Raw genomic sequence first — 25,389 nt, 5'->3', positions numbered from 1 at the left:
ATCCTCAGAATCAACTTACTTGATCAAATGTTCACAAATCTCTTCAAATCTCTACTCATTTAGCCCACTGTCAAATTTTGTCTAATAACATTCCTGTGAAGTGGCTTGAGACATTTGCTTCATTGACAACTCTATATAAATTCAAGTTGTTTTATTAGATTTCCTACAGTGTGGAAACAGGCCCTTCAGCCCAACAAGTCCACACCAACACCCTCCGAAGAGCAACCCATCCAGACCCATTCCCCTACACCTAACACTAGGGGCAATTTAGCATGGCCAATTCACGTAAACTGCACATCTTTATGACTGTGGGAGGAAACCGGAGCACCCGGAGGAAACCCGCGCAGACACGGGGAGAATGTGTAAACTCCACATAGTTGCCTGAGGTGGGAATTGAACCCGGGTCCCTGGCGCTGTGAGGCAGCAGTGCTAACTGCTCTTGCAACATGTTTGAGGTGAGGGATGCCATGGTCGTCCCTGCTGATTACACTTGCAGGAAGCACACCCAACTCCAGCTCCTCTCCAAGACCGTGTTAGGGAACTGGAGCTGGAGTTGGATGAACTTAGGATCATTCAGGAGGCAGAGGGGGTCATAGATCGGAGCTTTAGGGAAGTAGTAACTCCAAAGATGGCAGATAGATGGGTGACAGTGAGGGGGACTGGAAGGAAGCAGCCTGTTCAGGGGCCCCCTGCGGCCGTTCCCCTCAAGAACAAGTATACCGTTTTGGATACTTGTGGGGGGACGACTTACCAGGGGTAAGCAATGGGTTTCAGGCCTCTGGCACGGAGCCTGTCCCCGTTGCTCAGAAAGGAAGGGTGGAGAAGAGCAGAGCAATAGTTATTGGGGACTCGATAGTTCGGGGCACAGATAGGCGGTTCTGAGAGAGAGACTCACGTTTGGTATGTTGCCTCCCAGGTGCAAGGGTACGTGATGTCTCTGATCGTGTTTTCCGGGTCCTTAAGGGGGAGGGGGAGCAGCCCGAAGTCGTGGTCCACATTGGCATCAATGACATAGGTAGGAGGAGGGCTGAGGATGTTAGGCAGGCTTTCAGGGAGCTAGGCTGGAAGCTCAGTTGGAACAAACAGAGTTGTTGTCTCTGGTTTGTTACCCATGCCATGTGATAGAGAGTTGGGGAATAGGGAGAGAGAACAGTTAAATGCGTGGCTACAGGAATGGTGCAGGAGGGAGGGATTCCGGTATCTGGATAACTGGGGTTCTTTCTGGGGAAGGTGGGACCTCTATAAACAGGATGGTCTACACCTGAACCTGAGGGGCACCAGTATCCTTGGGGGGAGGTTTGTTAGTGCTCTTGGGAGGGGGTTTAAACTAACTCTGCAGGGGCATGGGAACCGAGACTGTAGCTTTAGGGTGCAGGACCTGGAGTGTAGGGAGGTTAGGAACATGGCATCAATCTCAAAGGAGGGTGCCTGTAAACAGGAAAGTGTCTTGAAGTGTGTATACTTCAATGCAAGAAGTATACGAAATAAGGTAGGTAAACTTGCAGCGTGGGATGGTACCTGGGATTTCGATGTTGTGGCTATTACGGAGACATGGGGAGAACAGGGACAGGATTGGCTGTTGCAGGTTCCAGGGTTTAAATGTTTTAGGAGGGTCAGAGGTGGGGGTAAAAGAGGGGGAGGTGTAGCATTGCTTGTCAAAGATAGTATTACAGCGATGGAAAGGACGATGGATGAAGACTCGCCATCTGAGGTAGTTTGGGCTGAGGTTAGGAATAGGAAAGGTAAGGTCACCCTGTTAGGAGTTTTCTACAGGCCTCCTAATAGTCCTAGAGATGTAGAAGAAAGGATTGAGAGGATAATTCAGGAGAAGAGTGAAAGTAACAGGGTGGTTGTTATGGGGGACTTTAACTTTCCAGATATTGACTGGGAAAGCTATAGCTCGAGTTCGTTAGATGGGTCGGTGTTTGTCCAATGTGTGCAGGAGGGTTTCCTGACACAATATGTTGACAGGCCAACAAGAGGTGAGGCTATCCTGGATTTGGTTCTGGGTAACGAACCAGGCCAGGTATTAGAATTGGGGGTAGGTGAGCACTTTGGGGACAGTGACCACAATTCGGTGACTTTTACTCTAGTGATGGAGAGGGATAAGTGTGCACTGCAGGGCAAGAGTTATAGCTGGGGGCAGGGAAATTATGATGCGGTGAGGCACGACTTAGGATGCGTGGCTTGGAAAAGTACGCTTCAAGGCAAGGGCGCAATTGATATGTGGAGCTTGTTCAAGGAGCAACTATTGAGTGTCCTTGATAAGTATGTACCTGTCAGGCAGGGAGGAAAGGGTCGTGTGAGGGAGCTGTGGTTTAATAAGAAATTGGTATCCCTTGTTAAATGGAAGAGGGCGGCCTATGTAAAGATAAGGCGTGAAGGTTCAATTGGGGCGATTGAGAGTTATAAGGTAGCCAGGAAGGATCTGAAGAGAGAACTAAGAGCAGCAAGGAGGGGACATGAAAAGTCCTTAGTTGGTAGGATTAGGGAAAACCCTAAGGCTTTCTATAGGTATGTCAGGAATAAGAGAATGACTAGGGTAGGAATAGGTCCAGTCAAGGATAGTAGTGGGAAGTTGCGTGTGGAGGCTGAAGAGATTGGGGAGACACTGAATGAATACTTTTCGTCAGTATTCACTCAGGAACAGGACATTGTTGCCGATGTGAATATTGAGTCAATTAATTAGAATGGACGGCTTTGAGGTATGTAGGGAAGAGGTGTTGGAAATTTTGGAAAGGGTGAAAATAGATAAGTCCCCTGGGCCTGATGGCATTTATCCTAGGATTCTCTGGGAAGCAAGGGAGGAGATTGCAGAGCCATTGGCCTTGATTTTTATGTCCTCGCTGTCTACAGGAATAGTGCCAGAAGACTGGAGGATAGCAAATGTGGTTCCCTTGTTCAAGAAGGGAGTAGGGATAACCCTAGTAACTATAGGCCGGTGAGTCTCACTTCTGTTGTGGGCAAAGTCTTAGAGAGAATTGTAAGGGATAGGATTTATGAACATCTGGATAGGAATAATGTGATTAAGGATAATCAGCATCGTTTTGTGAAGGGCAGGTCGTGCCTCACAAACCTTATTGAATTCTTTGAGAAGGTGACTAAGGAGGTAGACGAGGGTAAAGCGGTAGATGTGGTGTATATGGATTTTAGTAAGGCATTTGATAAGGTTCCCCATGGTAGGCTACTGCAAAAAATACGGAGGTATGGCATTGAGGGTGAGTTGGAGGTTTGGATTAGGAATTGGCTGGCTGGAAGAAGACAGAGGGTAATAGTTGATGGTAAAGGTTCATCTTGGAGTGCAGTTACTAGCGGTGTTCCGCAAGGATCTGTTTTGGGACCATTGCTGTTTGTCATTTTTATAAATGACCTGGAGGTGGGGCTAGAAGGTTGGGTGAGCAAGTTTGTGGATTATACGAAAGTCGGTGGAGTTGTTGACAGTGAGGAAGGATGTGGCAGGTTACAGCGGGATATAGATAAGTTGCAGAGCTGTGCAGAAAGGTGGCAAATGGAGTTCAATGTAACTAAGTGTGAGGTGATTCACTTTGGTAAGAGTAATAAAAAGATGGGGTACTGGGCTAATGGTCGGATACTTGGTAGTGTGGATGAGCAGAGGGATCTTGGTGTCCATGTACACAGATCTCTGAAAGTTGCCACCCAGATAAATAGTGTGGTGAAGAAGGCATATGGCATACTGGCTTTTATTGGTCGAGGAATTGAGTTCCGGAGCCCTGAGGTCATGTTGCAGTTGTATAAGACTCTGGTGCAGCCACATCTGGAGTATTGTGTGCAGTTTTGGTCGCCATACTACAGGAAGGATGTGGAGGCACTGGAACGGGTGCAGAGGAGGTTTACCAGGATGTTGCCTGGTATGGTAGGAAGATCGTATGAGGAAAGGCTGAGGCACTTGGGGCTGTTTTCATTGGAGAAAAGAAGGTTTAGGGGTAACTTGATAGAGGTGTACAAGATGATTAGGGGTTTAGATAGGGTTGACCATGAGAACCTTTTTCCACGTATGGAGTCAGCTATTACGAGGGGGCATAGCTTTAAATTAAGGGGTGGTAGGTATAGGACAGATGTTAGGGGTAGATTCTTCACTCAGTGAGTCGTGAGTTCATGGAATGCCCTGCCAGTAGCAGTGGTGGACTCTTCCTCTTTATGGGCATTTAAATGGGCATTGGATAGGCATATGGAGGATAGTGGGCTAGTGTAGGTTAGGTGGGCTTGGATCGGCGCAACATCGAGTGCCAAAGGGCCTGTACTGCGCTGTATTTTTCTATGTTCTATGTTCTATGTTCTATGTTCTAACTACTGAGCCACCGTGCCACCGAGCCAAAGTGCAGAAATATTCCATGTTCACATTAGCTGAACATGGGGTCAGTCAGCCCTTAGAGAATCGGGCATAGCAATTTCTCACGTTCATGAGTTTTTCTGCTTACATAGTGCAAATTATTTAAAATAAATAAACAACTAGTCCAAATTGTATAGGGCGAGAAAGTTGGAATGTGGTTTGTGTTTGAGAAGCCCCTCAGGCCTCTTATCCCCCGAGCAGCCCTTTGGACTTACTCTCCCTGTTCTCATGCACTTTAAAAATAGCTGCATATTCTTTGCTGTACAGTTTTCACAATCACATTCACTTGCTATGGATCTCTATTCTTCTGTAGTGTAATTCCACAATTAGGCTTTTGGAATATATTGGAGAAGAAACAAAGAACAATGACATGATATTCCATTAATACTGGCATTGTTAGCCCTCTTAAAAATGGCTCTGTGCAGGTTAACACAATATTCTTGAGGTTGCAGCCTGTCATGATTCTGCTTTGTGCAACTTCGGGCTGGAGTATGGGCCCCATTTCTTCCTAGAACTACTAAGCACTGAAATAAGCAAGAATTTCAAGATTCTCACTCCATATCAAGATAGTAAATGGCTTGAGCATGGCATAACATTTTAATCAAATGTAACCAAGTCTTTTACTCATTTTGTGATTCATGAAATTTGGTGATTAAAAAGTGAACTGAAAACATAATTTTATAATTGCAGACTGTTGTCGAATAATTGAATTATTACATTACTAAAAATATGTTTTTTAAAAGAGTTTTGCAGTATATTTGACCTTTTACTTTCATCCTCTGTGCTGTCCCAGTCTTTAATTTGGCTTATGCAAAATTTTTATGCACTTTTATTTTCAGTACTTTTTTATGTCCTGCCTGGCTGTCTCTTAAAATCTTTTAACATCCTTGGTTTGTTGAATAGCCTGGTGATATTACTCCAGCTACATGTAGTGTAACCTAGTAAAGAACATTCTGTGATAGCACTTCCATTGAGGGCAGTGATAGAGGTGAAATTCTCAGCCAGAGAGATAGTTAGATCTCTCAACAAGACTAACTTTCTGATCAGTGGTGAGTGCCCTCACTTCACCACTCACTGCAATCATCAGTCCATCAGCACAATTTCATTGATCTATCTACCCCCTCACTCAGATAAAATGTGTGAAGCAAGAGATAAACTATTCTGATTTATATCCTTACCATTTTAAGCATCGATACAAAACAATGGATCACTCACGTAGAAGTGTCCGTCCTATAGAGAACCAATGATATATTTACATTTTGTTAGGAACCATGTAATCAATTGATTCTGCTACCTGCATGAAGGGAATGAGGAGGTAAAGAATTAATGAAATTAAGTTGTTGCATTATTTGAATTTAGGCCACTTGCTTTTTCCTGTATAATTCTTTTTAATGTAATATACCCTTTTTAATTCAATACCTTTCCTAACCCTTCAAATTTCTACTTGGCCAAAGACATATACAATACATGGTCTATTCTTTTCCATGTCACCAACAATCAGAGTCCCAGACTATGTATTGATTTAACCTCTTGACTTACAGAGAATACTCTTGTTAGTCTCAAACTAAATATAGTAGTGGTGAGGGTTCAAATGAATGGAAAAAATGTGACCCATAGTTGTCATCTGTTTGCAAGCTACTCATTTGCCAACAGCTGAAGCAAACTATTCTAATGAAACCATCACAGATAAGGAAAGTTGCATGCAGCAGAAGTTTTAATATGGTTAGAATTGTTTCTACATGAGGGAAACCAAGTGTGACAAGGTCACTATCCTAATAGAAAAGGAAAATGGTGGAATCTATTAACAAGGGTGTGATATACTTAAAAATAATGGTAGGATTTGGCAAGTTAATATTTCATTTATGAAAGGAAAATCATATTTCACAAACCTGCTGGAGGCTTTAGAGGAGGTAACCAGCAGAATAGATTATAGAAAACTAGTAGCTGCTAATATTTGAATTGTCAGAAGGTTTCAAGAAATTGGCCTACAAAAGAGTTGTAAGCAAAAATTAGAGCATATGGCCCGGTGTTATAATACTGGCATGGATTGAGAATTGGCTCCTGATAGAAAGTAAGAATGAGATTGAAGAGATTAATTTTCAGATTACCAGACTGTAGCATGTGACATATTGCAAGAGACAGTTCTTGGGTCTGTTTGTAACCTATAGCTATGGTTTTGATGTTTGGACCAAAATAATATAAATATAATTGATAATACAATATATTTCTGAGATTTCTGATGACACAAAATTTGGTGCATTTTAAGTTGTGAGAAGGACGCAAAAAGGCTTCAAGGGAATTTAGACATAGCTGGGCAAGAACATAGGATCCTAGAATCCCTGTAGTGTAAAAGAAGGCCTTTTGACCAATTGAGTCCACGGCAACCCTCCGAAGAGCACCCCACTCAGATCCACCCAGTCCCTGTAACCTTGCATTTTTGATTAGATTAGATAAGATTTCCTACAGTGTGGAAACAGGCCCTTCGGCCCAACAAGTCCACACTGACCCTCCGAAGAGCAACCCACCCAGACCCATTCCCCTACATTCACCCCTGACTAATGCACCTAACACTACGGGCAACTTAGCTTGGCCAATTCACCCAACCTGCACATCTTTGGACTGTAGGAGGAAACCAGAACATTCGGAGGAAACCCACATAGGCATAGGGAGAATGTGCAAACTCCACACCGAGAATTGCCTGAGGAAATCGCATCCGGATCCCTTGCGATGCAAGGCAGCAGTGTTAACCACTGAGCCATATAATGTGTAAAACTATAATCTATCCTGGTAGGAAAAGAATAAGTGCATAATGTAATGAGAGATTGGAAAGTATTGATGTCCAATGGGACCTCAGTGTCCTTGTTTGAAGGTCACTGAAAGGTAGCATGCAAGTGCAAGATGCAATTAGGAAGACAAATTTGTTTGCCTTTATTAAAATTTGAGTGCAGAAGTAAATAGGTCCAATTATATACAGCCTTGGTGAGACCACAGCTGGAGTATTGTGTACAGTTTGGTCTTCTTACCAAAGAAAGTATATGCTGTGATAGATGATGTGCAACAAAGATTTTCAGATTGATTTCTAGGATGGTGGGGTTGTCTTTTGAGGGGAGACTAAGAGGCCTACGACAGAATTCTTTAAGTTGGGTTGCTGGATTGGATTATATAAATCATAGGAAACATGAGCTCGTCACTGCAATTGGTTAAAAGAATTTGCAACTTTCTTCACCCAGAGAGTATTGGGCCTGTGGAACTCTCTGCTACAGAAAGCAGTTGGGGCCAAAGTGTTGAATGTTTTCAAGAAGGAGTTAGATATAGTTTTTAGGGCTAAAGGGATCATAGGTTATAGGGAGAAAGTGGGATCAGGGTCCTAAATTGAATGATCAGCCATGATAATATTGAATGGTGGAACAACCTGGAGAGGCCAAAAGGCCTACTCCTGCTTCAATTTTTCATGTTTCTATGTTTAATGCTTTTAGTCTGCCAAAGATTGCTTTCAAGTCAGTGTGTAAGTATTTTCTTTGACTTAACTTATTTCAGACCCTCTGACTAAAAGGTACAACATTTCTGAATGAGTCAAATACTTGTATTATTGCAGATTTGTGCAATATTCTTTAGTTATTCCTGTCATTAACAGTGATTCACTATTAGAATCTGTGTGTATGAACAGGATGTAATATCAGGTCATTGTGTAGGTCCTCAAGAATGAAGGTGAAAATACATTTTGAAAGCTAATTTTAAAAGCATCCAAGCACTGTTCATGACTACTTATGAGTCATTATTGAATTAAACACGCATCTAAATGTCAAGTATTGTAATGACAAACTGATTTAAATAGTGAAACAGACACTTCTGAATATGTTATTTAGTGGTTGATTTCGCAGAAACTTTGCAAATTATTTTCACCAGTTATGGTGCTGAGGCCCCTTTTCCTGTAAATCAATCCAGTAATCTCAATTTCCAGAATAAATGTTTAGAACACCAGCACCACATTACAACAATGACTATACTTCAAATGTACCAGTTTGACTATTAAACACTTCAGAATTTCCTGAGATCATGAGAGCACTCTATCAGTGTGTGTTTTTCTTTTTAGTCCTCTTAATCACTGCATGATTTTGTTCATGCAGTGTTTAAAATAAAACCTTTCTGAATTGCTCTGAACTGTGATACCTGGAAATTTTATTTCACATTTCCTGTGGTCTTTTCAGGTCCTATAAATGGTAACAGAAAGTCTTTTCTCTCGCTTCTATAATTGTCCGCATACCTCACATTGATCTTTGCTCCTCGAACAAAATTGTTTTGAGAGTATGTAATCTTTAGTTTTTAGACTTCTAGCTGCACATTTTTATGTCTGACATGTGTGCGAACTTTTAACATTCAGCGTCAAGATTTATATAAGGTGAATGTCATCTTGGATATTATCGAAGAAGCCAGTCCGTGCCCTTGGAATAGAATCCCATCTTGGGTTGTTGCCTTCTGAAGAGGAAATTAAAGGATTGAAATTAAGTGTCAAACAGAAGAAAAATTTACCACGTAATGCATTAAATCATAAGGAGATAAACACAGGCCTCCCTGCCATTGAGTGTGAAAAGAATGTAAAACAGTTTAATAGCTCCTATCTGGATGCTTCCCAGATATCTGTTGCAAGAATAATACGTTGATCTATTTGCTTCTATACTGTAAGTGGAAAACAAATAAATAATTCTCCTACCTTTTACCAGGAAACTTAAGAATTTTAATAAATTCTGTTTCCTAAGTGCTCAGAATGTATATGTTCTGTTTGTATTACACTGATGAATTATCACAGACCTAACCAGAAATTAAATCTGTAACTATTGTTTTGATATTGCTGAATCAAATTGCACTGCTGGACAGTTCCCATAAAAAATGCATTGATGATTTTGTGCATTGACAAAAAAATTAGTTTTGGTTGTTTGTGATTAGTATCTACCATGAACAGAATTATCTGCTGTGAGTGCATTGTGTGTATGTACTGGAGTAAGAGGTTTGCTGCTTAGTCTTTGTTTTAAATTGAAAAACAATGTTATCAACTGGCTATCTTTAATTTTGAAGCAATTAAGGCAAAACAGATGAATTAATGATAAATATGAGGCATTACACTGAGTATTCTAACTCTATTTTGGAAATGTGAAATTCTGGCAGTCCTGAATGTGAAACCTAGACCTGAGCATTGGCTTGGCAGTAAATTCTAATGACAGATTAACTAGTTGAGTCTAAGGCTTGGATAGATGAGAGCTTTACTTGATTATGTCATTGGTTGACCACTTCAGAATTTATTTGCTCTGACATACAATAAGATTAATTTGAATTGGAACAAATTAGAACCTACTTGGTGTAAATATATAATAATAAAAATAGTATGTGGCTCTGAGGTTATTTTTGGGTGGAACAGATATATAGTGTTGATAAAAGAGCTTATTTGTGCTCAAGTCAGAATGCGAGACAAGTCAAAATACAGAAAACGTCGTTGTGTTACTGGACAAATAATCCAAAGAATTGGATCAAATTTCCCAATAACAATGTTTTTAAAATTCTAACTATAAAGAAAAGGCTGGAGTTTTTTTTAACAACTTAAACGCTATAATTGCTAAGCTGTTCACCAATTCCATTAACAGGGAAGGACATCTACTATCTCTACTTAATTGTCTTATCCATGGTCACAGAAACTTTACAGTTGATAAATTGTCTGTCAGCCATGGAATTTCTTTCTTCTGTATGCTTGTCAAGTCTAATTACTTCTGTACAGGAACAGCAGACTTCAGTTTTACATTTATTTAAAAGATATGTGGAGGGAGACAGGATATAAAAGGATTTCACAAATTCTAAGAAGAGGCCACTTCATTGTCCTGGAAAAATAAGTCATGCCAGAGCAATGGGGATGAGGGAAGCAGGTAGTTATGTTACAAAATCACAGAGTTGTTACAGTTCAGATGAAGTAAAAACAATGACTGCAGATGCTGGAAACCAGATTCTGGATCAGTGGTGCTGGAAGAGCACAGCAATTCAGGCAGCATCCGAGGACAGGCAAAATCGATCCTCGGATGCTGCCTGAATTGCTGTGCTCTTCCAGCACAGTTCAGATGAAGGCCATTCAGCCCTCCTTGTCTGTATCAGCTCTTCAAATAAGCATCTTTCTTAGTGCAATTCTCCTGCTTTCTCCTGCATATTCTTCCTTTTAAAATAACAGCCTAATTCCCTCTTGAATGTCTCGACTGAATCTGCCTCCATCACATTCCAAGTCCCAGTCACTCATATGCGAAATCTTCTCATCACATCACTCTTGTTTCTTTTTCTAATCACTTCAAAGTAATTACTTCAAATTACTTCAAGTATTTGCTATCTTGTCTCATTCTCAATTCTTTCACAAGTGAGAGCATTTTCTCCTTTTTTGACTTTGTACAAACTTCTCACAATTTGAATATTTCTGTCAATTGTCCTCTTAGCCTTCTCTTCTTCAAGGAAAATAGTCCCAGTGTGTTGAATCTATCCCATAACTAAAATCGTGCATCACTGGAACCATTCTTGGAAACGTCTTCTGTACTCCCTCCAATGCCTTCTCATCCTTGCTATGCTACTGGACTCTAGCTGAGGCTAAACTTGTGTTTTACACAACTTTGTCCTCAATTCTGTATGTTTATTTGAGTCTTGCTATTAAATTTGAATTTTAGAATAGCAAACCTGAGTAGAATTTCTTTTGATTAATAATTACATGAACTGCATGAAAGTGCATGACAGACAGTAAAATTAGTTTAATAAAAAGTTTTCTTGATCTCCAATACCGGGTGATTTCTCACAGATGTACTTATTATAAAATTAATTATTTTGAAATGCAGGCATTATAGTAATTTCGATGCATGATGGTGTCTTTTTCATACAGCAATAAAATGATACCCAGTCAGTGTGGTATTTAAAGACAAGTTCATCAGGAGAGTAGTGTTCACTTTGGCATTTTAGATAAAAATCGTTGAAAAAATAATTGGTTTAGTAGTGTAACAACAGCCAACCCGGAACTGCCAATTTCCTGTCCACAACCAAAGTGAAATTGACTCAATTCTCTCACTCCTTCCTGTTTTTCACTTCATGCTGTGAGATCCTTCACACCACCTGAGCCAATGGAAGGTGCAAACAGGGCCTTAGTTTAACAGCACATTCAAAGTTTTTCAATAATGCAGTGCTGTCTCTTTCACTGCATTCAATTACATGATCAGTTTCTTAGAAACTCTAATCTTTTGACTTGGAGGCAAGACTACTGCAACTATGTTAAGCTGACAATAAATGTTGTGGAAGAAAGATGAAGATCTGTGTAATATGGATGTACTTTGTTCGGAAGTACAAATGCCATCCTTGAGTTATTGTTAGCCAGGGAACGTTTTGTCACAATTAAGTTAAATTTGACTGCAGAATCCCAGGAAGGATGAGTTTTCACTGCCGAATTGCACGCTCTGTCACTACAAATAAACTTGACAATATTAAGGAATTTAATGTGTCATTTTGTTGTACGAACGATTCATATAGAACAAAGTGAATAAATAACTTGATATCTCAGTTTTCTAAATGTTATTTAGAAAATGAATATTAAAAATTGCATGTTGTTACTTGCATGCTTACTAAGCTAAGATATTCTTGCTTGCAGACGTCCTAACTATGGCACTGGTTAGTGAATATTTAGTAATGGAAGTATTTGAACATAAAGATGATATATTTTCGAGTTCATTTAGAATGCTGAATTCTACAATTGGACAATACAGAATCTCTCCCAGTTTTTGCTTTCTCAGATTTGGAAAGAGTTGGAAACGTTGTCAGATTTTCAGGATTATTTGTCTTGAACTGAGAGTTAGCTCAATGATCTCATGAGCTAGTGAATATGACTGTCTTCCTGAAATGGTGAGAACATGGGAGTTGAAGTAAACTATGCAGCCCCTCAAGCCTGCACAGCCTTTCAACATCATGGCTGATCATATCTCAATGCCATTTTCCTGCAGTATCTCCATATCCTTTGATGTTATTAATGTATAGAATTTCTGTCTTGTAAATATTTAGTGACTGAACCTCCACTGCCTGCCAGGATATAGAATTCCAAAGAAATACTATCCTCTAAGAGATGAAGTTCCTCCTAATCTCAGTTTGAATGGCTCCCCCTTATTCTGAGTTCCTGTCTCTTACTGCCACATCTCCCAGCAAGCGAAAACAATGTTCCTGCAGCCATCATATCTAGTCCTTTAAGAATATTAAGTTGAAGCTTCTTTGTATTCTCCTTACAAAGCACATTCCTACCAGGGTTGTATCATCTGCAAGTTTGGAAATATCATATTTGGTCCCATATACGAATCACCGATATGCGTTATAAACTACTGGGTCCAAACAATGATCCTTGCAGCCTGCCAATCAGAACAAGACCCATCAATTTCTATTCTCTGTTTACTTTCCATTAGTTAAACCTCAATCCATATTAATATACCATTCCCATCCCGCATGGTCTAAATCTTAAAGCACTTAATTTCTTTTCATTGGCTTTATTGCCAAATATGGATAATACAGGCTTTGTTGAAAACCTTCTAAAAATGCAAGTACACCACGTTCACTGATTTTCCCCGTATCTACTCTGCAAGTAACATCCTCAAAAAGCTTCAGTAGATTTGCTAAACGTGATTTCTCTTTCATAAATCCATGTTGATTCTATAAATAAGACCATTAATTTCTAAGTGTCCAGCTACCACTTGTCTTGTAAAAGCCTCTAGTATTTTCCCTTCTACTGATATCAGACTGACAGGTCTGTCATAGCCCGTTTTCTTCTCTCCCTCCATTATTAAGTAATGGGATTGCATTTGCAATTTTCCAATCTTCAATTTGAGTAACAGTTGTTAGCAGAAATCAAAGCTATGAGAATGATTTACTCCTGTGCTTCTGTTCAATTGGATACACTTTATTACAGTCATCTTGTTATCCTCAATATATCAAGTGCAGTAAAGACGATAAATAATCTGTACTTCTAATATGGAGAAGTGTGTTCCAGTTCAATAGTATCCTTGTGTAAATTGTGTACATGTCAGGTGAAATGGGGAAATTATTTTAAAGCATGGGTGACTGCATCTCATTTCTTTTGTTGGTTTTGTTGGTACTGAGAGCATGTTCAGAGTGATGTTGATGTCTGATTTCACTTATTACCATAGGTATGAATGCTGCTGTCCGTGCTGTGGTGCGTATGGGAATTTATGTCGGAGCCAAAGTCTATTTCATCCATGAGGTTTGTTTATGCTTTTTAAATCTTTTTTGTGTAATTTATTTTGAGTTGCAACAAACTCAAAATGAAGTGATACGTGAATCAAGTTTTTTTTTGTAAAATGTGCGGTTGCTAAAACAAAACGTTAAGCCGATTTTCAAAAAGGGCCGCAAACTGTTCACATTCATGCAACCCAATGATCCATTTCCTGTAAAGAATAATAATGAGATTATTAGCACTGAAATGTTGTTATGGAGTAAATTGGCAGCATTGGAGTCTGTACATGCGAAGCTGCATGACGAAATCTGAAACTAGTTGTCCAATTTTCATTGGTCTTCCTGAACTACACAGTTCCATCATTGGTAGACTCAGCATTAAAATCCACATATTCCTGTGAAGTTGCTATCCTCTAGTTGCCAACTAAATATTATAGAGGAAGTTAAACTTGATGCATTTAGGTGTAGGTGAATTTTTAATGGCACAGTAAAAATTAGGCATTGTCAAGCAACCTGTCTGCCAGTGAAAGCTTGAATTTGCAGCCCACCACCATTCCTGATGAAGGGCTTATGCCGAAACATAAACCTTCCTGCCTCTCGGATGCTGCCTGGCCTGCTGTGCTTTTCCAGTGCCACACTTTTTGACTATGATCTTTAGCATCTGCAGTCCTCACTTTCTCTATCACAAATAACCCCACTGTGGAAAATGGAAGTAAAATTTTAAGTTTACTAACAGATTCCCACTGGTCATTGCTTTGAGCTCGTTCACCTTGGGAAAAACCTGTTATAGAGGTGGGCACTATTTGACAGATCAGATTGAAAGTTCACTCCAGCTTTAAAAGTCATTATTAGATGCTGCATGATAAATGAATTACGTTGTTACTGCTCTGTGATGAGGGACGGCATGGTGGCTCAGTGATTAGCATTGCTACCTCACAATGCCACGGACCTGGGTTTGATTCCAGCCGAGAGGGACTGTCTGTGTGGAGTTTACGTATTCTTCCGGTGTCTGAGAGAGTTTCGTACCACAGTCCAAAGATGTGCAGTTTAGGTGGATTGGCCATGCTAAATTGCTTGTGGTGTTCAAGGATGTGTAGGTTAGTTGGATTAGCCCTTGCAAATGCAAAGTTACAGAGATAGAGGCATAGAGATGTACAGCATGGAAACAGACCTTTCGGTCCGACCTGTCCATGCCAACCAGCTATCCCAACCCAATCTAGTCCCACCTGCTAGCACCAGGCCCATATTCCTCCAAACCCTTCCTATTCATATACCCATCCAAATGCCTCTTAAATATTGCAATTGTACCAGCCTCCACCACATCCTCTGGCAGCTCATGCCATACATGTATCACCCTCTGCGTGAAAATGTTGCCCCTTAGGTCTCTTTTATATCTTTCCCCTCTCACCCTAAACCTATGGCCCCTAGTTCTGGACTTCCCGACTCCAGGGAAAAGACCTTGTCTATTTATCCTATCCATAATTTTGTAAACCTCTATAAGGTCACCCCTCAGCCTCCAACGCTCCAGGGAAAACAGCCCCAGCCTGTTCAGCCTCTCCCTATAGTTCAAAGCCTCCAACCCAGGCAACATCCTTGTAAATCTTTTCAGAACCCTTTCAAGATTCACAATATTTTTCTGATAGGAAGGAGACCAGAATTGCACGCAATATTCCAACAGTGGCCTAAACAATATCCTGTACAGCCGCAACATGATCTCCCAACTCCTCTACTCAATACTCTGACCAATAAAAGAAGGCATACCAAACGCCTTCTTCCCTATCCTATCTACCTGAGACTCCACTTTCAAGGAGCTATGAACCTGCACTCCAAGGTCTCTTTATTCAGCAACACTCCCTAGGACCTTACCATTAAGTGTATAAGTCCTGCTGAGATTTGCTTTCCCAAAATGCAGCACCTCACATTTATCTGAATTAAACGCCATCTGCCACATCTCTGCCCATTGGCCCATCTGGTCCAGATTCTGTTGTAATCTGAGGTAACCCTCTTCGCTGTCCACTACACCTCCAATTTTGGTCATCTGCAAACTTACTAACTGTACCTCTTATGCTCGTATCCAAATCATTTATGTAAATGACAAAAGGTAGAGGAACCAGCACCGATCCTTGTGGCACTCCACTGGTCACATGCCTCCAGTCTGAAAAACAACCCTCCACCACCACCCTCTGTCTTCTACCTTTGAGCCAGTTCTGTATTCAAATGGCTAGGTCTCCCTGTATTCCGTGAGATCTAACCTTGCTAATCAGTCTCCCATGGGGAACCTTGTCAAACGCCTTACTGAAGTCCATATAGATCACATCTACTGCTCTGCCCTCATCAATCTTCTTGGTTACTTCTTCAAAAAACTCAATCAAGTTTGTGAGACATGATTTCCCATGCACAAAGCCATGTTGACTATCCCTAATCAGTCCCTGCCTTTCCAAATACATGTACATCCTGTCCCGCAGGATTCCCTCCAACAACTTGCCCACCACTGAGGTCAGGCTCACCGGTCTATAGTTCCCTGTCTTGTCTTTACCACTCTTCTTAAACAGTGGCACCACGTTTGCCAACCTCCAGTCCTCCGGCATCTCACCTGTGACTATCGATGATACAAATATCTCAGCAAGGGGCTCCAGCAATCACTTCTCTAGCTTCCCACAGAGCTCTCGGGTACACCTGATCAGGTCCTGGGGATTTATTCACCTTTAACTGTTTCAAAACATCCAGCACTTCCTCCTCTGTAGTCTGGACATTTTGCAAGATGTCACCATCTATATCCCTACAGTCTATATCTTCCATATCCTTTTCCACGTAAATACTGATGCAAAATATTCATTTAGTATCTCCCCCATTTTCTGTGGCTCCACACAAAGGCCGCCTTGCTGATCTTTGAGGGGCCTTATTCTCTCCCTAGTTATTCTTTTGTCCTTAATATTTGTAAAAACCCTTTGGATTCTCCTTAATTCTATTTGCCAAAGCTTTCTCATGTCCCCTTTTTGCCCTTCTGATTCCCCTCTTAAGTATACTCCTACTTCCTTTATACTCTTCTAAGGATTCACTCGATCTATTCTGTCTATACCTGACATATGCTTCCTTCTTTTTCTTAACCAAGCCCTCAATTTCTTTCATCATTCCCTGTACCTACCAACCTTCCCTTTCACCCGAACAGGAATATACTTTCTCTGGATTCTTGTGGAATATACTTTCTCTGAATTCTTGTTATCCCATTTCTGATAGGGAAGTGCGGGTCGATCTGGGTGGGATGTTGTTCAGAGTGTTGGTGTGAACTTGATGGGCTGAATAATATGTTTCCACACTGTAGGGATTCTATGATCATGAGGCTTATTCCTCGAAGACAATCATGAAATTGACCAGTATTCTGTAAATGGTCACATGAATTAGAGTACTTTCCTCATGGATAAAGTGCACTTCTCATTTGAACCTAATAACTGGATTTTTATGTTAATTTTAGAGTGTTGACTAATTTATGCTTTTAAAGAGTTGAATAGAAATCTGACATCTTCGCTTGAAAGTCCATCTGTTTATCCTGAAAAAAACATGAATAGACAGTTATCTCCTCAAGCGACCTCAAAGGTACTATTGAAAATGACCGAGTTTGTTTATAGATTTGACAATGGAATCCATTTGTGTTTGATTGCCACTTGTGGATTGAGGTCATCAGGCAGCGTTTACACCGAAGAGAAAGGACCATGAGCTTTGACACTTTTATAAACAGTTAATCGGGATAAAGAATTTCTGAGCCTTATTTTGACAGCTTTCCACAACTACTATGGCAACAAGCTGCGTTTGAATTCCCAAATTAATTTCTTGATGATGGTATTGTATTGATGACCTCAAGTTCTCCTTGAAAACACTTTCTCAGTCTTTACTCCGATAAAAGCTTCCCTTAATTTTAACAACCTCTTTTATTGACAATTTCAGCCTCAAGAAATGGAGAACACTTTATGTCTGATTGGCAGAGTCTTTTAGTATTGCTATTAATCCTGCAAATCGTTTTTCACCCTTGACTACATGTGGGTAGCACAGTGGTGCGTCATAGAGCCAGAGACCCGGGTTCAATTCCCACCTCAGGCGACTGACTGTGTCTAGTTTGCACATTCTCCCCGTGTCTGTGTGGGTTTGCTCTGGTTTCCTCCCACAGTCCAAAGATGTGCAGGTCAGGTGAGTTGGCCATGCTAAATTGCCCGTATTGTTAGGTGAAAGGAGTAAATGTAGAGGTATGGGTGGGTTGCGGGTCGGTGTGGACTTGTTGGGCCGAAGGGCCTGTTTCCTCACTGTAAGAAGTCTAAGTATGTCAAATTCCATTTTATAAAATGTGATATGGAACCACACAGAGTACACAAATATGATCTCGCAAAATGTTAATGCAAATTTATCATGACATCTCTGCTTCTCAATTTTATCCTCTTAAAATGAATCCGAATACATGATCTGCTTTGTAAAGGCCTGCACAGTGACGTCATTGATTTTTATTGGTTCTCATAGTTCACCTTGTTCCTTTACCCTATTTTAGATTAAAATCTTCCAAGTGATATGTGGCCTCCTGATTTTTCTTACCATAGAAAAAACCCTCATGATTAGCAAAGTTGTAGTTATTTTATCAACTACAAATCCACAAGTTTATTAAAATTTGAATATTCTTTGCATTCCTCCTCAGGAGATTGTTTCTTCCCATTTGATTTCATCCACAAATTGTAAACTGCATTTTCACTTTCAAATAGCTAAAACGCCCACAATAATCCTTGAGGTAACACTTTCAGCCTTTTGTCATTCCGAATAACTACCCTTTATTCCTACTCTCGTTTTTTCTCTCTTTACGCCAGCTAGCTATTTGCACTACTTTACCCATGACATAAGAAGTAGCAGGACTAGACCTATGGGTCCCTTGAGCCTGCCCCACAATAAGAACATGGCTGATCTGATTGTGGCCTTAACATCACTTTCTTCCTGATCTCATATTCCTAAGCTTCCTCGTCAATCAAAAATCTATCCAACTGAACCTTGCATATATTCAATGATCCAGCCTCCATTGCTCTCTGAGGCAGAGAATTCCAAATGTAAATGGCCTTCTGAGAGAAGAAATTCCTCTTTATCTTCATCCTAAATGGGAGACCTTTGCTTCCTGTGCCATTACTCATTAGTCTATTTTATTTGGTACATTACCAAATGCGTTTTGACATTTAGATGTACACATTAAAATTACTTAATCTTTGATGCCTCTTGAAAGAATTGAGTGAAGTAGGTCAAGCAAGAGTTTCACTTTTGGTTATTATTCATGATTATAATTTTTGGTTCCTTGATGTTTTATTATATTCTCTCTTTATAGGATTTCATTATGTTTCAGTGCATTAGCATAACGTTGATCGTTCTATTTCACTTCTTCAATATGAATCTAAAAAGCCTCTGGCCTTACAACATTTTCCAGTGAATTATTAAATATCTGTAGTCACACTTCTGCTATTTCTATCTGATGTTCTTCTCAACTGCAGGGATGCCATCTGTCCGGAGCACTTTGAATTTCATTCATTCATTTAATATTTTTTCTCCATTATTATGAATATATTTACATCATTTCTAATACCATTTTCCAGTATTATGACCAGATGATGCAAAGATGAAGCAAACCAATTACTTAATGCTTCCGCCAATTCACCATGCTGCCTGTGATGTTATGATTTCCTTCGATCTGGAAAACAACTGCTCCCTGCTCTGCTGTTTTGTGTACTTTAGCCAATTTTATATCCAGTATATTATTATCCCTTTATTTGCAGGGTCTTTAGTTTGCAGTGGTTCAAGAAAGGCTGCTGAGACATCCTCAGTGGTTTACTTTTGTTGATTGCTTAATTAGGTCTTGGCAGAAGTAGCATGTATAGCTCTGGTTATCCACATTATGTTGAAGATCATTTTGTGTGAATCCTTCTTGCATTTAATCTTCTCCCTGGGCTATATGTTGTCATCAACAGAGGTTATTGAAAGAGTATCTGCCATGAGAATTGAAGGTCATGCAGATTCAAGGACACGCAATGAATCTGCCAGTACACTGACTGGTGATTGCCAAAGTGTTCTTTACAGTTTTTCTGACATTACATTTATTCTCAGAATAAATTTAAAGCCCAAAGCACTACAGCCACAACTTCCACCTCCCTGGAGTGGGTGAGGACTTTGGAGAGAAGACCAGATAATTGAGTGAGTTGGCTGTGTTTGCATTTGCCTTGCCACCCTGGCAGTTAATTGGTCGCCATCTTTACCCGCCCCAACTTATGCCTTAAGTTGTCAGGCAATGACTGCTTAAAGACCATAGTTCTTGACTGCTCTACTTATCTTCCTGGCAGGTGGGAAAAGTAGGGGGTTACTGATTGGAAAATCAGGGCAACCTACATGTTGGTTTTAGTGGAGTTGACTTCAATATGCTCCAATCTTGGCCAATCAGAGGCAAGGATGAAGCTTGAGGGGTTGGCTACAGAAATCCAACTCCATGCTCTGGCATCTGACACCCCTGATCATCCTCTCCAGCCATCCCTGGCCTAATGTCTCACCATTGGAAGCTGTGAAGCTTGGGCCTTCAGCACCCACCTCTAAAATTCAGAACTTGCCAGGCTTGGCCTGGCGAGCAGTTTCTACAGATTCTGGACTTTAGTGCCTAGCATGGACGTGGACTTTGGTGGCTGCACTCCATGGGGCAAATGGAAGCATCTATCCCCAATACCATGGCAGGCAGGGCAGTAAACCAGCCAGTTTTCTTGCATGTTGGGAAGGCATGTAATTGGCCTGACAGTTAAGTCGATGCCTCGAAGTGGCTGCTAATTGACCACTTCAGATGAGGATTTAAGGGCCTTAGTTGGTGGCAAGTTGAGATTACTTCAGTAGACTTCATGTACACCTAACTTGACTGCTGAGGTAATGAGAAGGGGGCAAAGCTCTTGGATGATAACTTGCCCAAGTATTTGCCCTTTTGTCATCTCCAACAAGAAAGACATTCTCCTCTGAAAGTGACTGCTATCTATTCTTATTTGTTCAGTTTCTGAGTTTGAATCTTGAAAAGTTTAGAGCATATTCTTTCGTGAAAGATATTTCAATTATTATTCCGAGTCAGATGTCCGCCAATGATCCAGATGATTATATATTTCTGTGGCTGTTGCATCTTCTCACTTCTCCTTTCTCCGTTCACTGACCCAGTGATAAATGTGACTGCATGCTCTTGTTTAATAATTTGACAACAGTGGAAAATCACTTTGCCATTTACTCGAGGAACACCTCTATCAAATTGAATCCTAGCTTTTGTTCTGATTCCATGAAGTGATTTTCTTTTAAACATAGCTCTTGTAATCAAGAAATCTAGATAAATGTGAGGTGCTGCATTTTAGTAGGACAAATCAAAGCAGGACTTACCCTTGATGATAAGGTCCTGGGAATTGTTCTGAACAAAGAGACCTTGGAGCGCAGATTCATAGTTCTTTGAAAGTAGAGTTGCAGGTAGATAGGATAGTGAAGAAGGCATTCGGTTTGTTTTCCTTTATTGGTCAGAGCATTGAGTATAGAAGTTGGGAAGTCATGTTGTGACTACGCAGAACATTGGTTAGCTCACTTTTGGAATATTGTGTGCAATTCTGGTCTCCCTGCAATAGGGAGAGGCTGCCATTGTCAAGCAACCTGTCTGCCAGTGAAAGCTTGAATTTGCAGCTCACCACCATTCCTGATGAAGGGCTTATGCCGAAACATAAACCTTCCTGCCTCTCGGATGCTGCCTGGCCTGCTGTGCTTTTCCAGTGCCACACTTTTTGAATCTGATCTCCAGCATCTGCAGTCCTCACTTTCTCTGCCACAAATAACCTCACTGTGGAAAATGGAAGTAAAATTTTAAGTTTACCAACAGATTCCCACTGGTCATTGCTTTGAGCTTGTTCACCTTGGGAAAAACCTGTTATAGAGGTGGGCACTATTTGACAGATTAGATTGAAAGTTCACTCCAGCTTTAAAAGTCATTATTAGATGCTGCAAGATAAATGAATTACGTTGTTACTGCTCTGTGATGAGGGACGGCATGGTGGCTCAGTGATTAGCATTGCTACCTCACAATGCCACGGACCTGGGTTTGATTCCAGCCGAGAGGGACTGTCTGTGTGGAGTTTACGTATTCTTCCGGTGTCTGAGAGAGCTTCCTATCACAGTCCAAAGATGTGCAGTTTAGGTGGATTGGCCATGCTAAATTGCTTGTGGTGTTCAAGGATGTGTAGGTTAGTTGGATTAGCCCTTGCAAATGCAAAGTTACAGAGATAGAGGCATAGAGATGTACAGCATGGAAACAGACCTTTCGGTCCGACCTGTCCATGCCAACCAGCTATCCCAACCCAATCTAGTCCCACCTGCCAGCACCAGGCCCATATTCCTTCCTATTCATATACCCATCCAAATGCCTCTTAAATATTGCAATTGTACCAGCCTCCACCACATCCTCTGGCAGCTCATGCCATACACGTATCACCCTCTGCGTGAAACGGTTGCCCCTTAGGTCTCTTTTATATCTTTCCCCTCTCATCCTAAACCTATGGTCCCTAGTTCTGGACTTCCCGACCCCAGGGAAAAGACCTTGTCTATTTATCCTATCCATAATTTTGTAAACCTTTATAAGGTCACCCCTCAGCCTCCAACGCTCCAGGGAAAACAGCCCCAGCCTGTTCAGCCTCTCCCTATAGCTCAAAGCCTCCAACCCAGGCAACATCCTTGTAAATCTTTTCTGAACCCTTTCAAGATTCACAGCATTTTTCCAATAGGAAGGAGACCAGAATTGCACGCAATATTCCAACAGTGGCCTAAACAATATCCTGTACAGCCGCAACATGATCTCCCAACTCCTCTACTCAATACTCTGACCAATAAAGGAAAGCATACCAAACGCCTTCTTCACTCTCCTATCTACCTGAGACTCCACTTTCAAGGAGCTATGAACCTGCACTCCAAGGTCTCTTTGTTCAGCAACACTCCCTAGGACCTTACCATTAAGTGTATAAGTCCTGCTGAGATTTGCTTTCCCAAAATGCAGCACCTCACATTTATCTGAATTAAACGCCATCTGCCACTTCTCTGCCCATTGGCCCATCTGGTTCAGATTCTGTTGTAATCTGAGGTAACCCTCTTCGCTGTCCACTACACCTCCAATTTTGGTGTCATCTGCAAACTTACTAACTGTACATCTTATGCTCGTTTCCAAATCATTTATGTAAATGACAAAAGGTAGAGGACCCAGCACCAATCCTTGTGGCACTCCACTGGTCACATGCCTCCAGTCTGAAAAACAACCCTCCACCACCACCCTCTGTCTTCTACCTTTGAGCCAGTTCTGTATTCAAATGGCTAGGTCTCCCTGTATTCCGTGAGATCTAACCTTGCTAATCAGTCTCCCATGGAGAACCTTGTCAAACGCCTTACTGAAGTCCATATAGATCACATCTACTGCTCTGCCCTCATCAATCTTCTTTGTTACTTCTTCAAAAAACTCAATCAAGTTTGTGAGACATGATTTCCCATGCACAAAGCCATGTTGACTATCCCTAATCAGTCCTTGCCTTTCCAAATATATGTACATCCTGTCCCTCAGGATTCCCTCCAACAACTTGCCCACCACTGAGGTCAGGCTCACCGATCTATAGTTCCCTGTCTTGTCTTTACCACTCTTCTTAAACAGTGGCACCACGTTTGCCAACCTCCAGTCCTTAGGCACCTCACCTGTGACTATCAATTATACATATATCTCAGCAAGGGGCTCCAGCAATCACTTCTCTAGCTTCCCACAGAGCTCTCGGGTACACCTGATCAGGTCCTGGGGATTTATTCACCTTTAACTGTTTCAAAACATCCAGCACTTCCTCCTCTGTAGTCTGGACATTTTGCAAGATGTCACCATCTATTTCCCTACAGTCTATATCTTCCATATCCTTTTCCACGTAAATACTGATGCAAAATATTCATTTAGTATCTCCCCCATTTTCTGTGGCTCCACACAAAGGCCGCCTTGCTGATCTTTGAGGGGCCTTATTCTCTCCCTAGTTATCCTTTTGTCCTTAATATTTGTAAAAACCCTTTGGATTCTCCTTAATTCTATTTGCCAAAGCTTTCTCATGTCCCCTTTTTGCCCTTCTGATTCCCCTCTTAAGTATACTCCTACTTCCTTTATACTCTTCTAAGGATTCACTCGATCTATTCTGTCTATACCTGACATATGCTTCCTTCTTTTTCTTAACCAAGCCCTCAATTTCTTTCATCATTCCCTATACCTACCAACCTTCCCTTTCACCCGAACAGGAATATACTTTCTCTGGATTCTTGTGGAATATACTTTCTCTGAATTCTTGTTATCCCATTTCTGATAGGGAAGTGCGGGTCGGTCTGGGTGGGATGTTGTTCAGAGTGTTGGTGTGAACTTGATGGGCTGAATAATATGTTTCCACACTGTAGGGATTCTATGATCATGAGGCTTATTCCTCGAAGACAATCATGAAATTGACCAGTATTCTGTAAATGGTCACATGAATTAGAGTACTTTCCTCATGGATAAAGTGCACTTCTCATTTGAACCTAATAACTGGATTTTTATGTTAATTTTAGAGTGTTGACTAATTTATGCTTTTAAAGAGTTGAATAGAAATCTGACATCTTCGCTTGAAAGTCCATCTGTTTATCCTGAAAAAAACATGAATAGACAGTTATCTCCTCAAGCGACCTCAAAGGTACTATTGAAAATGACCGAGTTTGTTTATAGATTTGACAATGGAATCCATGTGTGTTTGATTGCCACTTGTGGATTGAGGTCATCAGGCAGCGTTTACACCAAAGAGAAAGGACCATGAGCTTTGACACTTTTATAAACAGTTAATCGGGATAAAGAATTTCTGAGCCTTATTTTGACAGCTTTCCACAACTACTATGGCAACAAGCTGCGTTTGAATTCCCAAATTAATTTCTTGATGATGGTATTGTATTGATGACCTCAAGTTCTCCTTGAAAACACTTTCTCAGTCTTTACTCCGATAAAAGCTTCCCTTAATTTTAACAACCTCTTTTATTGACAATTTCAGCCTCAAGAAATGGAGAACACCTTATGTCTGATTGGCAGAGTCTTTTAGTATTGCTATTAATCCTGCAAATCGTTTTTCACCCTTGACTACATGTGGGTAGCACAGTGGTGCGTCATAGAGCCAGAGACCCGGGTTCAATTCCCACCTCAGGCGACTGACTGTGTCCAGTTTGCACATTCTCCCCGTGTCTGTGTGGGTTTGCTCTGGTTTCCTCCCACAGTCCAAAGATGTGCAGGTCAGGTGAGTTGGCCATGCTAAATTGCCCGTATTGTTCGGTGAAAGGAGTAAATGTAGAGGTATGGGTGGGTTGCGGGTCGGTGAAGACTTGTTGGGCCGAAGGGCCTGTTTCCTCACTGTAAGAAGTCTAAGTATGTCAAATTCCATTTTATAAAATGTGATATGGAACCACACAGAGCACACAAATATGATCTCGCAAAATGTTAATGCAAATTTATCATGACATCTCTGCTTCTCAATTTTATCCTCTTAAAATGAATCCGAGTACATGATCTGCTTTGTAAAGGCCTGCACAGTGACTTCACTGATTTTTATTGGTTCTCATAGTTCACCTTGTTCCTTTACCCTATTTTAGATTAAAATCTTCCAAGTGTTATGTGGCCTCCTGATTTTTCTTACCATAGAAAAAACCCTCATGATTAGCAAAGTTGTAGTTATTTTATCAACTACAAATCCACAAGTTTATTAAAA

At 40.8% G+C, this 25,389-nt stretch overlaps 1 protein-coding gene across 6 annotated transcripts in view; it reads left to right on the top strand.

The window, feature by feature from the left end:
- Positions 1–25,389, top strand: part of pfkpb (phosphofructokinase, platelet b) — a 140,273-nt gene that overhangs the window by 9,363 nt on the left and 105,521 nt on the right. For all 6 annotated transcript variants that reach the window (XM_087987537.1, XM_087987538.1, XM_087987540.1 and 3 more), the window contains exon 2: positions 13,543–13,616. In XM_087987537.1, the coding sequence (XP_087843663.1) occupies positions 13,543–13,616 (74 nt within the window). The remainder of the gene's footprint in view (positions 1–13,542; positions 13,617–25,389) is intronic.

This window comes from Chiloscyllium plagiosum, unplaced genomic scaffold (genome assembly GCF_037043375.1).
Source record: "Chiloscyllium plagiosum isolate Xiang-an unplaced genomic scaffold, Cpla_swu_hap1 HiC_scaffold_5, whole genome shotgun sequence".
Classification (NCBI taxonomy): domain Eukaryota; kingdom Metazoa; phylum Chordata; class Chondrichthyes; order Orectolobiformes; family Hemiscylliidae; genus Chiloscyllium; species Chiloscyllium plagiosum.
The sequence above is the reverse complement of the archived record's forward strand: the minus strand, read 5'-3'. Positions and strand labels throughout refer to the sequence as shown.